Source organism: Sciurus carolinensis, chromosome 2 (genome assembly GCF_902686445.1).
Source record: "Sciurus carolinensis chromosome 2, mSciCar1.2, whole genome shotgun sequence".
Lineage (NCBI taxonomy): Eukaryota > Metazoa > Chordata > Mammalia > Rodentia > Sciuridae > Sciurus > Sciurus carolinensis.
The window spans coordinates 108381334-108399740 of record NC_062214.1 but is presented as its reverse complement, the minus strand read 5'-3'; the positions used below and the strand labels follow the sequence as shown (position 1 = coordinate 108399740).

General features: G+C 36.8%; 1 protein-coding gene across 1 annotated transcript in view; it reads left to right on the top strand.

Annotated features, from left to right (window-relative positions):
- Golm2 (golgi membrane protein 2) overlaps window positions 1-18407 on the top strand; it is a 127788-nt gene that overhangs the window by 68394 nt on the left and 40987 nt on the right. Inside the window, 1 exon segment of the mRNA XM_047539182.1 lies at window positions 11389-11559. Coding sequence (XP_047395138.1) covers window positions 11389-11559 — 171 coding nt within the window.

Below are 18407 nucleotides of genomic sequence, written 5' to 3'. Positions count from 1 at the left end.
TTGTACAAATGAAGGCAATAAAGAACTAGAAATTTCAAAAACCTTACTGGATTTTAGAGAATTCTGACAGCAATATGGAATTTGGAGGGAAGAAAAGAAATGGATATCATTGCTATATTAATCTTTGGAATTTTACTGTATATATATATCCCTTTGGTGAATAGGTTTATAATTGGTAATGAACATACTCATTTGAGAATGATTGTCAAACTTCCCATAGCTTAAACCACATTGGTAATTAAAGTAGAGCTTAAAAAACAAACAACAACAAAAAACTTAAATGAATAACATGAAAGACCAAATTTAAGATTTACTGGGATAGATGAAGGCATGAAGACAAAGAAATACACAATCTTTCAATGACATAATATCAGAAAATTTCTCAGATCCAAAGAATAAAATGGAAAATCAACTATAAGAGGCTAACAGGACTCCAAATGTATAAAATTACAGCAGACCCACACCAACGCACATTATAATGAGAATGACTAACATACAGAATAAAGATAGAATTTAAAGACTATGAGATAAAAATATCAAATTACATATAGGGGGAAACCAATTTAGATCTCAACTGATTTCTCAACCCAGATCCTCAATGCCAGGAGGTCCTGGAATAATACATATCAGGCTCTGAAGGAAAATGGATGTCAACCAAGATTTTATATTTACCAAAACTAAACTTCAGATTTGAAGATGAAATAAAAACCTTCCATGATAAACAAAGTTAAAAGAATTCACACCTAGAAAGCCTGCGCTACAGAACATTCTTAGCAAAATATTCCATGAGAAGAAATGAAAAAAACAGCAAAGGGAGAAACTACACTAAAGGAAAAGTCAATCAAAGAAGAAACTAAGTTCAATTAAAAACCAAAAATAAAATGACCAGAAATACAAATCATGTCTCAATAATAACCCTGAACGTTAATGATCTAAACTTATCAATCAAAAGATATAGACTGGCAGATTGGATTAGAAAACAAGATCCAACAATGCGCTGTTTTCAAGAGATTCACCTCCTAGGAAAAGACATCCACAAACTGAAGGTGAAAGGTTGGGAAAAACATATCACTCACACGGACTGCATAAACAAGCAGAGATTTCCATCCTCATATGAAATAAAATTAACTTCAAGCCAGAGTTAGAAGGGATAAAGAAGGACGTTTTATACTGCATAAGGGAATTGTACATCAGTAAGACCTAACAATCATAAATATTTATGCCCCAAACAACTGAGCATCTATGTACATCAAACAAACCCCTCTCAATTTCAAAAATGAAATAGACTGCAACACAATAATACTAGATGACTTTAACACACCTTGCTCACCATTGGATGTATCTACCAAATAAAAACTAAACAAAGAAACTGTAGAACTAAATAACACAATCAATACTTTAGATTAATGGACCTAGAGTGTTTCATCTATCAACGAGCAAATATGCTTTCTTCTCAGCATCACATGAATCCTTCTCTAAAATAGATTATATGGTATGCACAAAGCAACTCATAGCAAATAGAAATACTACCCTACATTCTATCAGATCATAATGGAATGAACCTGGAAATCAATGATGAAATAAAATATAGAAGCTACTACAACACCTGGAAACTAAATAATACAGTATTGAATGATGAATGGATAGCAGAAGAAATCAAGGAGGAAATAAAAAAATTACTTAGAGGTAAATGAGAACACCAATACAACATACCAGAATTTTTGGGACACTATGAAGGCAGTGCTGAAAGGAAAGTTCATTGCATTGAACTTGTTCATTAAAAGAATAAAAGGTCAACAAATAAATGGCCTAACATTTCATCTCAAAGCCCTAGAAAAAGAAGAAATCAACACCAAAAGCAATAGAAGACAGGAAATAATTAAATTCAGAGCTGAAATCAATAAAATTTAAACAAAAGAAACAATTCAAAAAATTGACAAAATGAAAAATTGGTTCTTTGTGAAAAATAAATTGATAAATGCATAGCTACGCTAATGAAGAGAATGAGAGAGAAAACTCAAATTACTAAAATTTGTGATGACAAAGGAAATATGATGGATACTACTGAAATACAGAAGATAATCAAACTATTTGAAAATTTATACTCCAATAAAATAGAAAATCTCAAAGACATCGACAAATTTCTAGAGGACATATGATCTACCCAAACTGAATCAGGAGGACATACACAATTTAAACAGATCAATTTCAAGCAATAAAGTAGAAGACGCCATCAAAAGCCTACCAACCAAGTAAAGCTCAGGACCAGACAGATTCTCAGCCGAGTTCTGCAAGACCTTCAAAGAAGAATTAACATTCATACCCCTCAAATTATTCCATGAAATAAAAAGGAGAGAACCCTTCCAAACCCTTATACCAGAACCAGACAGGGACTGCATCAAGGAAAGAAAACTTCAGACCAATATCCCTCATGAATATAGAAGCAAAAATTCTCAATAAAATTCTGGCAAATCACATACAAAAACATATTAAAAAGATAGTGCACCATGATCAAGTGGGGTTCATCCCAGGGATGCAAGGTTGATTTAACATATGAAAATCAATAAACATAATTCATCACATCAATAGACTTAAACACAATAATCATATGATTATCTCAATAGATGCAGAAAACACATTTGACAAATATAGCACCCCTTCATGTTTAAAACACTAGGAAAACTAGAGATAGTAGAAACATACCTCAACATTGTAAAACCTACATATGCTAAACCCAAGACCAACATCATTCTAATTGGAGAAAAACTAAAGCATTCCTTCTAAAAACTGGAACAAGACAGGGATGCCCTCTTTTACCACTTGTTTAACATAGTCCCTTAAAACTCTAGCTAGAGCAATTAGATGAAAGAAATTCAAGAGAGATGAATAGGAAAAGAAGAACTCAAACTATCACTGTTTGCCAAAAACATGATTCTATATTGAGAAGATCCAAAATATTCCACCAGAAAACTTCTAGAACTAATAAATGAATTCAGCAAAGTAGCAGGATATAAAATCAATAACCATAAATCAAATGCATTTCTATACATCAGTGATGAATCCACTGAAAGAGAAATTAGGAAAACCACTCCTTTCACAATAGCCTCAAAAAAAATAAATACTTGGGAATCAGTCTAACAGAAGAGGCAAAAGACCTTTACAATGAAAACTACAGAACACTAAGAAAGAAATTGAAGAAGACCTTAGAAGATGGAAAATCTCCCATGTTCTTAGATAGACAGAATTAATATTGTCAAAATGACCATACTACTGAAAGCATTTACAGATTTAATGCAATTCCTATTAAAATCCCAATAACATTCTTCATAGAACTAGAAAAAGCAATAATGAAATCCATTTGTAAAAATAAGAGACCTAGAATAGCTGAAGCAATCCTTAGCAGCAGGAGGCATCACAATACCAGACCTTAAACTATTCTACAGAGCAATAGTAACAAAAATGGCATGGTATTGGCACAAAAATAGACATGTAGACCAGTGGTGCAGAATAGAAGACACAGAGACAAACCCACATAAATATGGTTATCTCATACTAGACAAAGGCCAAAAACATACATTGGGGAAAAGATAGCCTCTTCAACAAATGGTGCAAGGAAAACTAAAAATTCATACATAGCAAAATGAAATTAAATCCCTCACCCTGCACAGAAACCAATTCAAAGTGAACCAAAGACTTAGGCACTAGAACAGACCCTGTGCTTAATAGAAGAAAAAGTAGGCCCAAGTCTTCATCATATCGACTTAGTACTTGACTTACTTAACAAGACTCCTATAGCACAAGAAGTAAAATCAAGAATCAGTAAATGGAATGGATTCAAACTAAAAAGTTGCTTCTCAGCAAAGGAAACAATAATGAGAAGAGAGAGCCTATAGAGTGGAAGAAAATCTTTACCACATGCACCTCAGAAAGAGCACTAATCTCCAGGATTTATAAAGAACTCAAAAAACGTAACACCAAAAAACAAGTAACCCGGGCTGGGGAGATAGCTCAGTTGGTAGAGTGCTCGCCTCACAAGCACTAAGGCCCTGAGTTCAATCCCCAGCACCGCAAAAAAAAAAACAAACAAGTAACCCTATCAATAAATGGGCTTAGGAAATGAACAGATACTTCACAGAAGAAATTCGGTTGATCAACACATAGATGAAAAAATGTTCAGCATCTCGAGCAATTAGAGAAATGCAAATCAAAACGACTCTTAAGATTTCATCTCGGTGATCCAAGATGGCAGACTAGAGGGTGACTGCATCTCCAGTCGCTCCAGAACCCAGGATTCAAGAAGGGGAAGCATTGAGAGACTCAGACTGAAATACAGCCATGGGGTGAGTCTCCCCCACCAGGTGAAGCTCGGCCTGGGCGGCAGGCCCGGATAAGGGCAGCTTATCAGAGTAGGGCAGGGCAGCTAGAGTCTTCCTCAGGCAGCCCTGCGCACTCCTGCGGTGGGCTCCTCCCACACGGCCAGCTTCTCCAGCTTCTCGGAGCAGGCCCCCCAGTCAGAGCCTTTTTGCACAGAACCAGCTCCAAGTCCCGGAGCCAGCGCATCGAGCTCCGGCCCGCAGGCAGCTTCAGGGACCAGGACAGGGCAGCCAGGGACTTCCCCAAGCAACCTGGCTCCCTCTGGCAGGAGGCGCCTTCAAGGCTAGCTTCTCGGAGCAGACCGCCCAGTGAGAGCCATTCTACACAGAGCCAGCCACAAGTCCCCGAGCCAGCAGAGAGCTCTGACCCACAGGCAGCCTCTGGGACCAGGGCAGGGCAGCCAGAGACTTCTCCAGGCGGCCCTGCCCCCTCCAGCCGCAGGCTCTTTCCACAGGGTGATCCAAGATGGCAAACTAGAGGGTGACTGCATCTCCACTTGCTACAGAACCCAGGATTCAAGAAGGGGAGGCATTGAGAGACTCGGACTAAAATAGAGCCACGGGGTGAGTCTCCCCCACCGGGTGAAGCTCGGCCTGGGCTGCAGGCACGGATAGGGGCGTCTCGCACGGATAGGGGCGGCTTATCAGAGCAGGGCAGGGCAGCTAGAGTCTTCCCCAGGCAGCCCTGCTCACTCCGGCGGTGGGCTCCTCCCACACAGCCAGCTTCTTGGAGCAGGCCCTCCAGTGTGAGACTTTCTGCACAGAACCAGCTCCAAGCCCTGGAACCAGTAGCGGGCTAGGGGCAGCTTTCTTCGGAAGCACTGCATTTTCAAGTTCCTCCAAGACTTCAGGCTACTGAAGGCTGGGAGGTGATACACTGGAAATTTACAGGGACACTATAAGCCAATAGAGGAAATCTGCAATATCTCAGAGTCCCACTGACATCTGACCAATATGAGAAAACAAGGGAAGAAAATGTCCCAAACAAACCTAGAAACTATATCAATAAAACCCAATGACAGCGCAGCAGAAGAAATGTCAGAAAGGGAGTTCAGAACATACATAATTAAAACAATCAGGGAAGCAAACGAGGAGATGAAAGAGCAAATAAATGCAGGCATTGGAGGAGATGAAAGAGCAAATGCAGGCATTAAATGATCGCTCCAGTCGACAGTTAAAAGAGCAAATACGGGAAGCAAGAGATCATTTCAATAAAGAGTTAGAGATACTGAAAAAAAAAACAAACAGAAATCCTTGAAATGAAGGAAACAATAAACCAAGTTAAAAACTCCATAGAAAGCATAACCAATAGGATAGAACACCTGGAAGACAGACCCTCAGACACTGAAGACAAAATATTTAATCTTGAAAACAAAGTTGACCAAACAGAGAAGATGGTAAGAAATCATGAACAGAATCTACAAGAATTATTGGATATCATGAAAAGGCCAAATTTAAGAAGTATTGGGATTGAGGAAGGACTTAGAGAAACAAACCAAAGGAATGAACAATCTATTCAATGAAATAATATCAGAAAATTTCCCAAATCTGAAGAATGAAGTGGAAAACCAAGTACAAGAGGCTTACAGGGACTCCAAATATACAAAATTACAACAGACCCACACCAAGGCACATTATTATGAAAATACCTAAATACAAATAAAAGGCAGAATTTTAAAGGCCGCGAGAAGAAAAGAATCAAATTACATTCAGGGGAAACCAATAAGAATATCAGCAGATTGTTTCACATCAGTCCCTAAAAGCTAGAAGGGCCTGGACAACATTTACCAAGCCCTGAAGAAAACGATGCCAACCAAGAATTTATACCCAGCAAAAACTTACCTTTCAGATTTGACGACGAACTAAGATCCTTCCATGATACACAAAAGCTAAGGAATTTACAAAAAGAAAGCCGGCATTACAGAACATTCTCAGCAAAATATTACATGAGGAAGAGATGAAAAACAATGATGCAAATCAGCAACGGGAGGAACTAGCCTAAGGAGTAGCCAAATAAAGGAGAAATCAAATCATGTCAAAAACACAAATGAGTCAAATGACTGGGAATACAAATCATTCACAATAATAACCCTGAATGTTAATTGGCCGGAGACTCATCACTCAAAAGACACAGACTGGCAGATTGGATTAAAAAGAAAAATCCAACAATATGCTGCCTGCAAGAGACTCATCTCATAGAAAGAGATACCCATAGACCTAAAGGTGAAAGGATGGAAAAACATACATGCACACGGACACAGCAAAAAGCTGAGTATCCATCCTCATTTCAGATAATGTGGACTTCAAGCCAAACTAGGAGAAGGGATAAAGAAGGACATTACATACTGCTTAAGGGAAGCATAAATCAGCAAGACATAACAATCATAAATATCTATGCCCCGAACATTGGCTCATCCACGTACGTCAAACAAATCCTTCTCAATTCCAGAAATCAAATAGACCACAACACAATAATACTAGGCGATTTTAACACACCTCTCTCACCACTGGATAGATCTTCCAAACAAAAATTGAATAAAGAAACCATAGATCTCAATAACACAATCAATAATTTAGACTTAACCGACATATATAGAATATACGATCCAACAAAGAACGAATACACTTTCTTCTCAGCAGCACATGGATCCTTCTCTAAAATAGACCATGTTTTATGCCACAAAGCTACTGTTAGCAAATACAAGAAGATAGAGATACTACCTTGTACTCTATCAGATCATAATGGATTGAAATTAGAAATAAATGACAGAATAAAAAACAGAAACTTCTCCAATACCTGGAGATTAAATAATACACTATTATATGATGAATGGATAACAGAAGACATCAGGAGGGAAATAAAAAAATTCTTAGAAGTAACGAGAACAAAGATACATCATATCAAAATCTCTGGGACACTATAAAAGCAGTACTTAGAGGAAGATTTATTTCATGGGGCGCACTCAACAAAAGAAGTAGAAATCAACAAATAAATGACTTAACACTACAGCTCAAAGCCCTAGAAAGAGAAGAGCAAAAACACCACCAAAAAGTAGTAGAAGACAGGAATAGTTAAAAGCAGAGCTGAAAATCAACGAATGAAACAAAGAAACAATCGGAAAAAATTCAACAAAAATAAATAGTTGGTTCTTTGAAAAAATAAACAAATTGATAAACCCTTAGCCACACTAATAAAGAGAAAGAGGGAGAAAAGTCAAATTACTAAAATTCGGAATGACAAGGAAATATCACAACAGACACGACTGAAAATACAAAACATAATTAGAAGCTATTTTGAAAATCTATACTCCAACAAAACAGAAAACCTCGGAAGACATCAACAAGTTTCTAGAGACCATATGAAATTACCTAAACTGAACGAGGAGGACATACACAACTTAAATAAATCAATTTCAAGCAATGAAATAGAAGAGGTCATCAAAAGCCTACCAACAAAGAAAAGTCCGGGACCAGATGGGTTCTCAGCTGAGTTCTACAAAACCTTCAAAGAAGAGCTCATTCCAATACTCCTCAAAGTATTCCATGAAACAAAAGAAGAGGGAACCCTTCCAAACTCATTCTATGAAGCCAATATCACCCTGATACCTAAACCAGAGGAAAGAAAATTTCAGACCAATATCCTTAATGAACATCAACGCAAAAATTCTAAACAAAATTTTAGCAAATCGCATCAAAACATATTAAAAAGATAGTGCACCACGATCAAGTGGGTTTATCCAAGGGATTGCAAGGTTGGTTCAACATCCGGAAATCAATAAATGTCATTCACCATATCAACAGACTTAAAGTTAAGAATCACATGATTATTTCAATAGATGCAGAAAAAGCATTCAATAAAATACAGAATCCCTTCATGCTCAAAACACTAGAAAAAATTGGGGTAGTGGGAACATTCCTTAACATTGTAAAAGCCATCTATGCTAAGCCCATGGCCAATATCATTCTAAATGGTGAAAAACTGAAAGCATTCCCTCTAAAAACTGGAACAAGGCAGGGATACCCTCTTTCACCACTTCTGTTCAACATCATCCTTGAGACTCTAGCCAGAGCAATTAGACAGACCGAAGAAATTAAAGGGATATGAATTGGAAAAGAAGAACTCAAACTATCCCTGTTCGCTGATGACATGATTATATATTTAGAGGAACCTGGAAATTCAACCAGAAAACTTTTAGAACTCATAAGTGAGTTCAGTAAAGTAGCAGGTTACAAGATCAATGCTCATAAATCCAATGCATTTTTATACATAAGTGATGAATCTTGAGAAAGAGAAATTAGGAAAACTACCCCACTCACAATAGCATCGAAAAAAAATAAAATACTTGGGAATCAATCTCACAAAGAGGTGGAAAGACCTCTACAATGAGAACTACAGAACACTAAAGAAAGAAATTAAAGAAAACCTTAGAAGATGGAAAGATCTCCCATGTTCTTGGGTAGGCAGAATTAATATTGTCAAAATGGTCATACTACCTAAAGTGCTATACAGATTCAATGCAATTCCAGTTAAAATCCCAAAGATGTACCTTACAGAAATAGAGCAAGCAATTATGGAAATTCATCTGGAAGAATAAAAAACCCAGCATAGCTAAAGCAATCCTCAGTAGAAAGAGCGAAGCAGGGTATATCGCAATACCAGATCTTCAACTCTACTACAAAGCAATAGTAACAAAAACGGCATAGTATTGTACCAAAATAGACAGGTAGATCAATGGTACAGAACAGAGGACATGGACACAAACCCAAATAAATACAATCTCATACTAGACAAAGGGGGACAAAAATCTGCAATGGAGAAAAGATAGCCTCTTCAACAAATGGTGCTGGGAAAACTGGAAACCCATATGCAACAGAATGAAATTAAACCGCTATCTTTCACCCTGCACAAAACTCAACTCAAATTGGATCAAGGATCTCACAATCAGACTAGAGACCCTGCATCTTATAGAAGAAAAAAGTAGGTCCAAACCTTCAATTTTTGGCTTAGGATCAGACTTCCTTAACAGGACTTCCATAGCACAAGAAATAAAAGCAAGAATCAGTAACTGGGATAGATTCAAACTAAAAAGCTTTCTCTCAGCAAAGGAAACTCTCAGTAATGTGAAGAGAGAGCCTACAGAGTGGGAGAATATCTTTGCCACTCATACTTCAGATAGAGCGCTAATTTCCAGAATCTATAAAGAACTCAAAAAACTCTACACCAAGTATACAAATAATTCAATCAACAAATGGGCTAAGGAAATGAACAGACACTTCACAGAAGATGATGTATAAGCAATCAACAGATATATGAAAAAATGTTCAACATCTCTAGTAATAAGAGAAATGCAATGAAAACTACTCTAAGATTTCATCTCACCCCAATTAGAATGGTGATTATCAAGAAACACAAGCAACAACAGGTGTTGGTGAGGATGTGGGAAAAAGGTACACTCATACATTGCTGGTGGGGTTGCAAATTAGTGCAGCCACTCTGGAAAGCAGTATGGAGATTCCTCAGAAAGCTTGGAATGGAACCACCTTTTGACCCAGCGATCCCACTCCTTGGCCTATACCCAAAGGACTTAAATCAGCATGCTATAGAGATGAAGTCACATCAATGTTCACTGCTGCTCAATTCACCATAACCAGATTGTGGAACCAACCTAGATGCCCTTCAGTTGATGAATGGATAAAGAAACTGTGGCATGTATCTACAATGGAATATTACTCTGCCATATTAATGATAAAATTATGGCATTTGCAGGCAAATGGATGAAATTGGAGAATATCATGCTAAGTGAGATAAGCCAATCTCAAAAAACTAAAGGACGAATGATCTCGCTGATGAGCGGATGAGGACATATAATGGGGGGTCGGAGGGGTTAGTGTTAGGGTTAGGGTTAGGTTTAGGGTTAGGGATAAGGAGGGTGGTAAGAATGGAGGAAGGAAAGACTGTATAGAGGGAAAAGAGGGGTGGGAGGGGTGGGAGGGGTGGGGGTGAAGGAAAAAAAAATAACAGAATGAATCAAACAACATTCCCCTATGTAAATTTATGATCACACAAATGGTATGCCTTGACTCCATGTACAAATAAGAGAAACAACATGTATCCCATTTGTTTACAATAAAAAAAAAAAGATTTCATGTCTGATAGAATGGGAATTATCAAGAATACAAACAATAATAAGTTTGGTGAGGATGTGGGTAAAAATGTACACTCATACATTGCTGGTGAGACTGAAAATTGGTGCAACCACTGTGGAAAGCAGTATGTAGAGTCCTCAGAAAACTTGAAATGGAACCACCATTTGACCCAGCTATCCCACTCCTCAGTTTATAACTAAAGGACTTAAAATCAGCATACTACAGTAATGCAACCACATCAGTGTTCATAGCTGCTCAATTTAGAATAGCTAGATTGTGGAACCAACTGAGATACCCTTCAGTTGATGAATGAATAAAGAAAACTGTGGTATATATACACAATGGAATATTACTTAGCCATAGAGAAGAATAAAATTATGGTATTTGCAGGTAAATGGATGGAACTGTAGAATATCATGTTAAGCAAAATAAGCCAAACCCAAAAATCCAAAGACCTAATGTTTTCTCTGATATGTGGATGCTGATCCATAATGAGAGGTAAGGGAAGGAGAAATGGAGGAGCTTTGGATTAGACAGAGGGGAGTGAGGATAGGGGAGAGGGTTTGGGAGTGGGAAGGATGGTGGAATGAGACAGACATTATTACCCTATATACATAGATGATTGCATAACTGGTGTGCCTCTATCATGTACAGCCAAAGGAATGAGAAATTGTGCTCCATTTGTGTACATATGTCAAACTGCATTCTGCTGTCATGTATAAATAATTAGAACAAATAAAAAAAAAAAAAAGACTAACTACCCAATGTCAAATAGAAGGGTTTCTTAACTTTTCTAAAAGAGTGGGTCTGATGAAATTCTTCTGTAAAAGAATTAACACTCCTTTAATTTGATGTTTTTATCCCATAGGTTCCCGTGTAAACCACCATGGAAACCCTGGTACTTCAAAACAGAACCCTTCCAACCCTCTTCAGCATTTAATTCCAGGCTCAAACTTGGAGAGTGAACACAAAATTCAAACAGATACATTAAAGCAGGCCACTAAGGATAGAGTCAGTGATTTCCACAAATTGAAGCAAAGTAAGAATCAATTGATGAATAATACTATGTTAAAAAGACTTCTTTGAATATAATGTTTACAAGACTATATCAAGGTCTACATTATTATACTCTAATGATTGTGTAATGAAGTTATGTGTATATAAAACATAATAGTGTTAAAATTTAAAAGAAAAGCAGGGTGTTTTGTTGTTGAAAAGCAGGGTTTAAATAGATAGAAATTCAAAGAAAGTTTTTAAAGCTGTTCATATTTACTGTTAAATAATAAATTTCAGGTGAGTTGATTTTTTTTAAATACTATTCTTAAGAATTTAAGCTTATTTAGAGAAATGAGAAAAGATATACTTTGTTAGGTTAATGAACAGAAACTTTAAGAGGGAGGGTAAACAGTTTTGAGAAATGGAACTTTCTAGGGGAAACATACAGCTTGTGAAGAATTGCATAGTGGGAGGTCAATACTACTTCCTCCTCTCCTTCCAATTGCAGATTGCTTCATTTAGGTGTTAGGATAGATGTGAAACAGATTGAGCAAATTCATAGCACTGTGTAGTAAAATATGAATACTTAATTGTTTCAGAGGTATTGATTTTGATCAATGGACAATGCCTGTTAATCTATATAACTCTGTGTTTGGTGGATTCTCAGGAAATATAAGAAAAACTTCTGGTAGCAGAGAAAATTTGGAGCAAGAGGGTATGGCTTTAGGTCAGCTCCCTTAAACTGTGCTTTTCATTCCTACTCTTCTTGTCTTCTTTCTACCTTCAGTTCCAAATAGATAGAATATCTAAAAGGTCTAGTGTTTTGGTTTTTTTATTTATTTGTTTGTTTTTTGGGGTACCAGGAATTGAACTCAGGAGCACTCGACCACTGAGCCACATCCCCAGCCCTATTTTGTATTTTATTTAGAAGCAGGATCTCAGAGTTGTACAGTACCTCACTTTTTCTGTGGCTGGCTTTGAATTGGAGATCCTCCTGCCTCAACCTCCCAAGTCACTGTGCCCTGCTGTTTTTTTGTTTGTTTGTTGTTTTGGTTTTCCTCATTTTTTTTTTTTAACCGTTGATGGGCCTTTATTTAATTTATTTATCTGTATGTGGTTTTGAGAATCGAACCCAAGTGCCTCACACATGCTAGGCAAGTGCTCTACCACTGAGCCACAACCCCAGCCCCTACTTTTCAGAGTAGCGTATAGGCAGTTATTTGTACATAGGTTGAAAACTGGACAGTGTTACCATTTTTTAATTTATTCAAGATATTTTTGTTGGTCTCTTTAACAGGTATTCATGTTCCTACATATATATATATATGTATATATATATATATATGAATATATAGTTTGCATACATTGACTTACTTTGTGTGTGTGTGTGTGTGTGTGTGTGTGTGAGAGAGAGAGAGAGAGAGAGAGAGAGAGAGATACTCAGGGGCACTCTTATCAATGAGCCACATCCCTAACCCAGTTATTATTTTTATATTTGGAGAGAGGGTCTCACTAAGTTGCCCTTGCTGTTCCTCCAGCGTGTGTTCTCCTGCCTCACCCTTCCAAACTGCTGGGATTGAACGTATTCACCTTCGTACCTGGCAAAACCTATTGACTTTTAAACTTTTAACCCCAAATTCTTTTCCATGAAGCATAATCAATGCACATACTATTTTTTATTTACTTTAGTTGAAATTGTTTCTTATATGCTTTTTATCAAGTAGTTACATACTTGTCATCATGTGTGCACTGGGGTTGAACTCAGGGCCTCCAGTGTGCTAGCCAAGTTCTCTACTACAGAGCTCTATCCCTACGCATTTTACTTTATTTTGAGAAACTGTCCTTGAACTTGTGTTCCTCTTGCCTCAGCCTAATAGCTATAATTACAAGCATGCAGCTTATGCGTGTGCACACATATATATTACATTTATTCAGTTCTATTTAAGGAATAATAATAGTTCATAATAATAGTTCATTTAGTTCTACTCTCTGTTTCTTTTTTTCTTTTTTTTTCTTTTGTAGCACCCAGGGACACTTTAACACTGAGCTATATCCCCAGCCCTTTTTGCTTTTTAATTTTGAGACAGGGTCTTGCTAAGTTGTGAGGCTGGCCTTCAACTTGGAGTCCTCCTGCCTCGGCCTCCTCAGTAGGTAGAGTTATACGTGTGCACTGGTCTCTACTCTACTCTTACTGGTTATTACTCTCTTGCTGATTATTTAGATTTCTTTGTGTTTTCTCATTTTAGTTGTCGTGATTGTGACTTTTTTTAAAAATTATCTTCTGTTTCTAGGTATATTTTGGGTATACCGTTAAAAGTACACTCCTGGGGGCTAGGGATATAGCTCAGTTGGTAGCGGGCTTACCTTGTAAGCACCAAGGACCTGGGTTCAATCCCCAGCACCGCAAAAAAAAAAAAAAAAAAAAAAAGTACACTACTGGACTGGGGTTGTGGCTCAGTGGTAGAGCACTTGCCTAGCATGTGTGAGGCACTAGGTTTGATTCTCAGCACTACATATAAATAAATTAATTAAATAAAGTCTTATCAACAACTAATAAAAATATTTTTAAAAAGTATAATCCTGGGTTCGAACCCCAGCACCCAAAAAAAAAAAAAAAGTATAATCCTAAGAATGAAATTACTGGATCAAAGCACTTAAGAAGCTTATAGCTCCTTTTACATATTATCAGATTATTATTTTAAAAAAATTTTTTTAGTAGTTGATGGACCTTTATTTTATTTATTTATATGCAGTACTGAGAATGGAACCCAGTGCCTCACACATTCTTGGCAAGCACTCTACCACTGAGCTACAACTCCAGCCAACTGTCAGATTATTTTTTAGAACATGTTATAGTGTCACTGGAGATACCTATCTGTTTCCTGTGGTCTATCCTGACCACATTGACTTTTTAAATCTCTTTTACAAGGTATTTAGAATATAATGAATCCAGATGTGGTGGCATACATCTATAGGTACTAATGAGGCTGACAGAGGATCTCTAGAGTACAGGAGCTCCAGGACAACCTGGGCAACATGGTGAGACACTGTTGGGGGGGGGGGGGGGCCCAGAATATAATAATTTTCTTTATATACATATATATAGGGGGGGAGTAGATAATTGTAGTTGCATGCTATCTTTATTTTATTTTTTTGTTTTTATGTAATGTTGGGTATTGAACCCAGTGCCTCATTCGTGCTAGGCAAGTGTTCTACCACTGAGCCCCATGATTTTCTTAATGATATTTTAGTAGGCATATCCTTCCTGGTGTAGCCTGCTTATTTGATTATTTCATTTTATTTTAGTTTTAGAGGGATTTTTGTTTGTCTTTTTTGTTCATTTTGAGATAGCATCTTGCTTTGTTGCCTAGGCTGACTTCGAAGTCCTGGACTTAAGTGATTCTCCCACCTCAGCCTCCTGAGTAGTAAGTGGGATTACAGACGACTTGAGTCTTCAGACCTATTTGGCATGTTTTTGTTTTCTTTTTTGTTTTGTTTTGTTTTGTTTGTTTTTGTTGCTGAGGTTTGGACCCAGGACCACACACGTGCTACAACCCCAATTGGCATGTTTTTTTTTTTTAATTAAAAAAAATTTTTTTTTTAGTTGTAGATGGATATAATACCTTTATTTTGTTTATTTCTATGTGGTCCTGATGATCAAATTCAGTGCCTCACACATGCCAGGCCAGTGTTCTACCACTGAGCTACAACCCGAGCCTGACATGTATTTTTTATGTGAGGTGTTTTCTTGGAATTAGTTCCTCGTATATAATGTGTATATCAGGTTTGACCGCTTGGCTTAAGAATTTTGTAGATTAGTACTATATATTTGTATAAAATCTTTTTAAATAATTAAGATACTAATCATTTATATTTTACTTTAAAAACAGTTTTCTTTTTTGTCTGTTGACTTCCTGACATGAGACTTATTTTTTGCTTTACCATGTAAAAGGGTTTTGTTTTATTTTGTTTTTCCAATATTGGGGATGGAACCTAGGGCCTCTTGTATGCTAGCAAGCATTCTACCACTTGGCTACATTCCCAGTCTTTTTGAGACATGGTCATCCCCCACTGTCCATAATGACCTTGAACTTTTGATCCTCCTGCTTCAGCCTCCCCAGCAGCTGGGATTACAGTTGTGTATTGTCACTCCTGGCCAGTGTTTTTTTGTTTTGTTTTGTTTTTTAATTAAAAATAATTTTTGTTGTGATAATAAAATTTATCAAATACATTTCAGCGGCATGCGATGCATTCACAGTGTTGTCAATCATCATCATTATCTAGTTCCAAAACATTTTTATCACCCCAAAAGAAAAGTCATACTCATTAAATAGTCACTCCCTGGTCTCTCATGCCCACAGTCCCTGGCAGCCATTAACATGCTTTCTGTCTCTGTGGATTCATGTATTGTGGATTGTTTATATAAACATAATCATAAAATAGGTGACCTTTAGTGTCTGACTTCTTTGATTTAACTTAATGTCTTTAAAATGCAGCCATGATTGTTTGGCATGTGTCAGTGCTTTATTCCTTTTTTTATAACTGGATAATATTCCCTTGTATGCATACATTTGCTTATTCATTAATCTGTTGATGGACATTTGGATTTTTTCTACCTTTCCGCTATTAAAAGTATCACTTTTTTAACATGTCGGCTTAGGACCAGACTTCCTCAACAGGACTCCCATAGCACAAGAAATAAAAGCAAGAATTAATAACTGGGATAGATTCAAACTAAAAAGCTTTCTCTCAGCAAAGGAAACTATCAGCAATGCGAAGAAAGAGCCTACAGAGTGGGAGAAAATCTTTGCCAATCATACTTCAGATAGAGCGTTAATCTCTAGAATCTATAAAGAACTCAAAAAACTCTACACCAAGAATGCAAATAATCCAATCGACAAATGGGCTAAGGAAATGAATAGACACTTCACAGAAGAAGATCTACAAGCAATCAACAAACATATGGAAAAATGTTCAACATCTCTAGTAATAAGAGAAATGCAAATCAAAACCACCCTAAGATTCCATCTCACCCCAATTAGAATGGCGATTATCAAGAACACAAGCAACAACAGGTGTTGGCGAGGATGTGGGGAAAAAGGTACACTCTTACATTGCTGGTGGGGCTGCAAATTAGTACAGCCACTCTGGAAAGCAGTGTGGAGATTCCTCAGAAAGCTTGGAATGGAACCACCTTTTGACCCAGCTATCCCACTCCTTGGCCTATACCCAAAGGACTTAAAATCAGCATATTACAGAGATACAGCCACATCAATGTTCATAGCTGCTCAGTTCACAATAGCCAGATTGTGGAACCAACCTAGATGTCCTTCAATTGATGAATGGATAAAGAAACTGTGGTATATATATACAATGGAATATTACTCAGCCATAAAGAATGATAAAATTATGGCATCTGCAGGCAAATGGATGAAACTGGAGAATATCATGCTAAGTGAGATAAGCCAATCTCAAAAAACCAATGGATGAATGATATCACTAATAAGTGGATGATGACACATAATGGGGGGTGGGAGGGGTTAGTGTTAGGGTTAGAGTTAGGGTTAGGGAGGGGGGCAAGAATGGAGGAAGGAAGGACTGTATAGAGGGAAAAGAGGGGTGGGAGGGGTGGGGGGAAGGGGAAAAAATAACAGAATGAATCAAACATTACCCTATGTAAATTTATGATTATACAAATGGTATGCCTTTACGCCATGTACAAACAGAGAAACAACATGTATCCCATTTGTTTACAATAAAAAAAAAAACTTAATAAACACAAAACATAAAGACAAAAAAAAAAAAAAAAGTAATATTTTTACACTCCATGACCAGAGACATTTGGAAACAAATTCTGAGATATCATGAAATAATAAATTTTAGGCCACCATATGTGTTTAAAAAATAAGTAAATAAATGTGAATAAAGCTTAAAAAAAAAGTATCACTTTTTTGATGGTGTGCACATATACTTGCTTCTGTGCAGTGCTGTATGTGTGTGCATGTGGAAATGAGTGATGCACACAGCTGTTTGGCAGGGTTAAAGTGGCTTTTAATTACTGCGTGGGCATTGTTGGACACATCTCTTTTAAAAAATCTGATACTTAACCATGCCACACTTGATTAACTGTTTTGAGCATTAAATTTTTTCTATTATTGGTTTAGACTATCACAATTCTATATCATTACTGACTTAAGAAAGATTCACTTATGCTGCTGAAAGATGTATTTTCTTGGCCGATTTCCCTTTGAAATGAATGTGTGAAATTGAAAATATACCCCAGTTGTAAATTAATAAATGTGGAAAGAGCATTGTTTCTAATACAATTTCAAGTACATAAAACTTTCAGGATCTTCAGGACTTTTTAAAGCATGTATACATTTATTTTAGTAAGAATTTCTTTTTATTAGTACCTATTGAATCCTGGTTTTTAATTAAACACAAAGCTTAGATTTCAGAAAGATGGAGGGATACTGGCTGGTGGTCCTAGAGTGTGCTGCTGTTGGTTAATTAACAAAGGGGAAAATGTATATAAATAGATATAAAAGTCACCATAAATTCCGTGAACTTAAATCTGTGATTCGTTGCCTTAAAACTTTCTTTTAGAATTTCCATACTGCATGCCAAACCAGTAAAATGGCTTTTAAAGATGTGTAATAAACCAATGTCCATTTGTATAAATGTGAAAATATTTATTCCATGCATTGGAAAAAAAAGAAGTATTTACCTGGGGCTGGGGTTGTGGCTCAGAGGTAGAGCACTTGCCTATTACACCTAGTATGCATAGCACGTGTGAGGCACTGGTTTGATCGTGAGCACCACATTAAAATAAATGAATGAATGAATGAATGAATGAATGAATGAATGAATGAGGTTGTGTCCATCCACATC